At 41.4% G+C, this 2,664-nt stretch overlaps 1 protein-coding gene across 1 annotated transcript in view; it reads right to left on the bottom strand.

Annotated features, from left to right (window-relative positions):
- Positions 1 to 332: 332 nt before the first annotated feature.
- The window catches only part of foxi2 (forkhead box I2), a 5,501-nt gene continuing 3,169 nt past the window's right edge, over positions 333 to 2,664 (bottom strand). The window contains exon 2 of the mRNA XM_031280492.2: positions 333 to 2,415. Within this exon, the coding sequence (XP_031136352.1) occupies positions 1,817 to 2,415 (599 nt within the window). The 3' untranslated portion in view covers positions 333 to 1,816. The remainder of the gene's footprint in view (positions 2,416 to 2,664) is intronic.

The following is a 2,664-nucleotide window of genomic DNA, read 5'->3' as shown; positions in this document are numbered from 1 at the left end:
TGTTTGACAGTGTGAGAAACACAAACCCTAATGAAGAATGTGTCAGACTGGATTAGGAAGCGGGAAGAACCTCTGTGATTTAAATTCAGCAGGCTGGCTTGACAGTAAAACCACTCACTTGATTTCTCCAGCATGAAGGAGGATTGATTAGGGCCACGTGTGAAAAATGTATTTTAGTTCTGAGTTTAAAGTCAGACTTCTGAGAACAAAGTCAGATTTCTGTATTTAAAATCAGAATTTTGAGAATGAAGTCAGAGTTCTGACTTTAAACTTTAAAAACTTCTGACTTCAAACGAAGTCTGAATTCTTTATACTCAGAACTCAAAACACATTTTTCGCATCTTATCCTCTTCCGTTCTGGAGAACTGGCGTCACTAAGTTTACAAAAGTAAAATAGGCAGTAAAGAAGGCTGGCAGGAACACACAACTATCTCACGCAGGTTTTGTTGTTTTTATACAGATGGTAGGAGGCTGCATTGAGCTGAAATGGAGTAGAAGTAATGAAATAGGAGATTAAAGTAAATGTATGGGTATGCATTCAAATGATAATGACGCCCTGAATACACTGATGCCTTATTTGAAAATGATGCATGACAATACAATAGAGACCACATGATATTTATTAATAGTCACAGTTGAAACTGCCTGGAAGCTGTACGTAAAGATAAAAAAGACAATAATAGATACAAAAGCCATTCAATGATTGTCACACTGAATCCTGAGAGAAACCATGACATAGCATATAGTTTATATATATATATATATATATATATATATATATATATATTTATGACATCTGGGTTTTAGTGATACTGTTTTCGGTGCATTTTGTAAGCTAATGTCATTCACTTCTGCTTTAATCAAACTATGTTCGGAGGACAGTAGAAAAACAATGCCTGCTAGCATAAATAGCATAAATAGTCACAAACTATTTTTTTTTTTATAATTTACAAAAATACACATTTATAAAGTCAACATGTCTGTACATGAGCCTTAGTGCTGTGGTTTCAGTCAACATGGAGGATATAAAAAAATAAGGCCCGTCTCGGATCATATTTCTATTCAATCAATCGTTACTGCATTTGGAAACTAAATAGACGGATAAACTCTTCATAGCAGGGCACTTTTCATCTCATATGATTGTTGATTTGAGGTAATGGCGGTCTCACAAAGGCAACTTTGGCAGATTTGAGTTGATTATGAATATGAATAAACAGTTTCAACACATGTAATCTACTGGAAGAATTTGGCCGCTCCAAAGAAATATGGGCCGGATTTGGCAAAACTGGCAAAAAATTATCAAACGTATAGATTTACATTTTTATACATGAAACAGTGGCTTTGACTACAACAATAGAGAAACTTTCTGTTGAAACTGCCCCAAAAAAAATGTTAAATAGATGTTTTAAAATATATCAAAAGGCATAAGTGTTTAGTGGTTGTCTTACTTTGCAAGTATATTTTAGCATTAAGAGCAAAGTAGGACCTTTGATATAATATATTTAAAAAAAAAAAAAAAAAAGAGTAAAAACATAAGTGCTCATATTTTGTTGGACTATCCGGCTTGCATTTCCACCGTCTCGAGTGCTTGTCAAGTTAAATCAAGTTCACCTAAAATACTCTAGTTCTCTAATCTCTCTGTGAACCGATGAGTGGAAGCGAGTGCTGTGTTCATGAAGCCGCTACCCAGCATGCACTCTGACCTCTCTGCTGAAACGCATGGACGTCTACAGTATGCGTGTGTCTGTGTTTCAGAGCAGAATTCACCGAGCAGCCAGTCCCTAAAAACAGTGGGGAGAGGTGTTTGAATCAACTCCTATAGCTCGGTCCCTTCTCTGGGATAAATCAGGCTGTTGACACTGAAGCTGTTGTAGAAGTGACTGTTGAACTGTCCACTTTGCCCGCCGCCAAACGTGTTGTAGTACACTCCCCGGTTGAAATGCAAGCCGTCGCCGTGCTCCGACGGGCCCGTGTCCTGCCCGCCGTGGTTCAGGTGGTACGGGCTCAGGGCCGTTATGTTCCTATTGGACAGCTCGTTGACCAGTCCCAGGGACCCCTGACGGCCGGGGGCCCCCGAGCTGAGCGTCGACATGCTGCTGTAAAAGTTATTAAAACAAGGAGCGGCTGAGGCCAGTCCGGGCGGCGAAGACGACGATGGCGAACCCTTGTGGCCCTCGCTCATGGCGTCCATCTCCGGCGAGGGTGGCCCCAGCAGCGGAGGACTATCTGAAGGCTTCAGCGGGGCCGCCACTGCGGGCCGGCTGTCCTCCACTTTGGTGGCCCCTGCCGCTGCCGCCGCCGCCGCTGGTGCCACGGCGCTGCTCGGATCAGAACGTCTTTTCCTTTTCCGGCGGAAGTTTCCGTTGTCAAACATCTTCTCGCAGTTTGGGTCCAACGTCCAGTAGTTTCCTTTTCCTGGAATTGAAGATGAGACACGTTATGTCCCCTCTGCACCTTATCTGTTTAACACACTGTAAAGCTCTTTACTGTGCAATGCATTCCCACTGTATTTGTATTTTTTATGCCCCCTCTAAAAGTGCATTTGTGTTGTATTGTGATTGTATCGTATACTGTATTAATAGTATTGTATTGTGTTGTGACTGTTTTTAAAAGGTACTTGGCTGCGAAGACATCTTAATTTCCCCGTTGGGGATTAATAAAGTC

This window comes from Sander lucioperca, chromosome 18 (assembly GCF_008315115.2).
Source record: "Sander lucioperca isolate FBNREF2018 chromosome 18, SLUC_FBN_1.2, whole genome shotgun sequence".
Taxonomy (NCBI): domain Eukaryota; kingdom Metazoa; phylum Chordata; class Actinopteri; order Perciformes; family Percidae; genus Sander; species Sander lucioperca.
The sequence above is the reverse complement of the archived record's forward strand: the minus strand, read 5'-3'. Positions and strand labels throughout refer to the sequence as shown.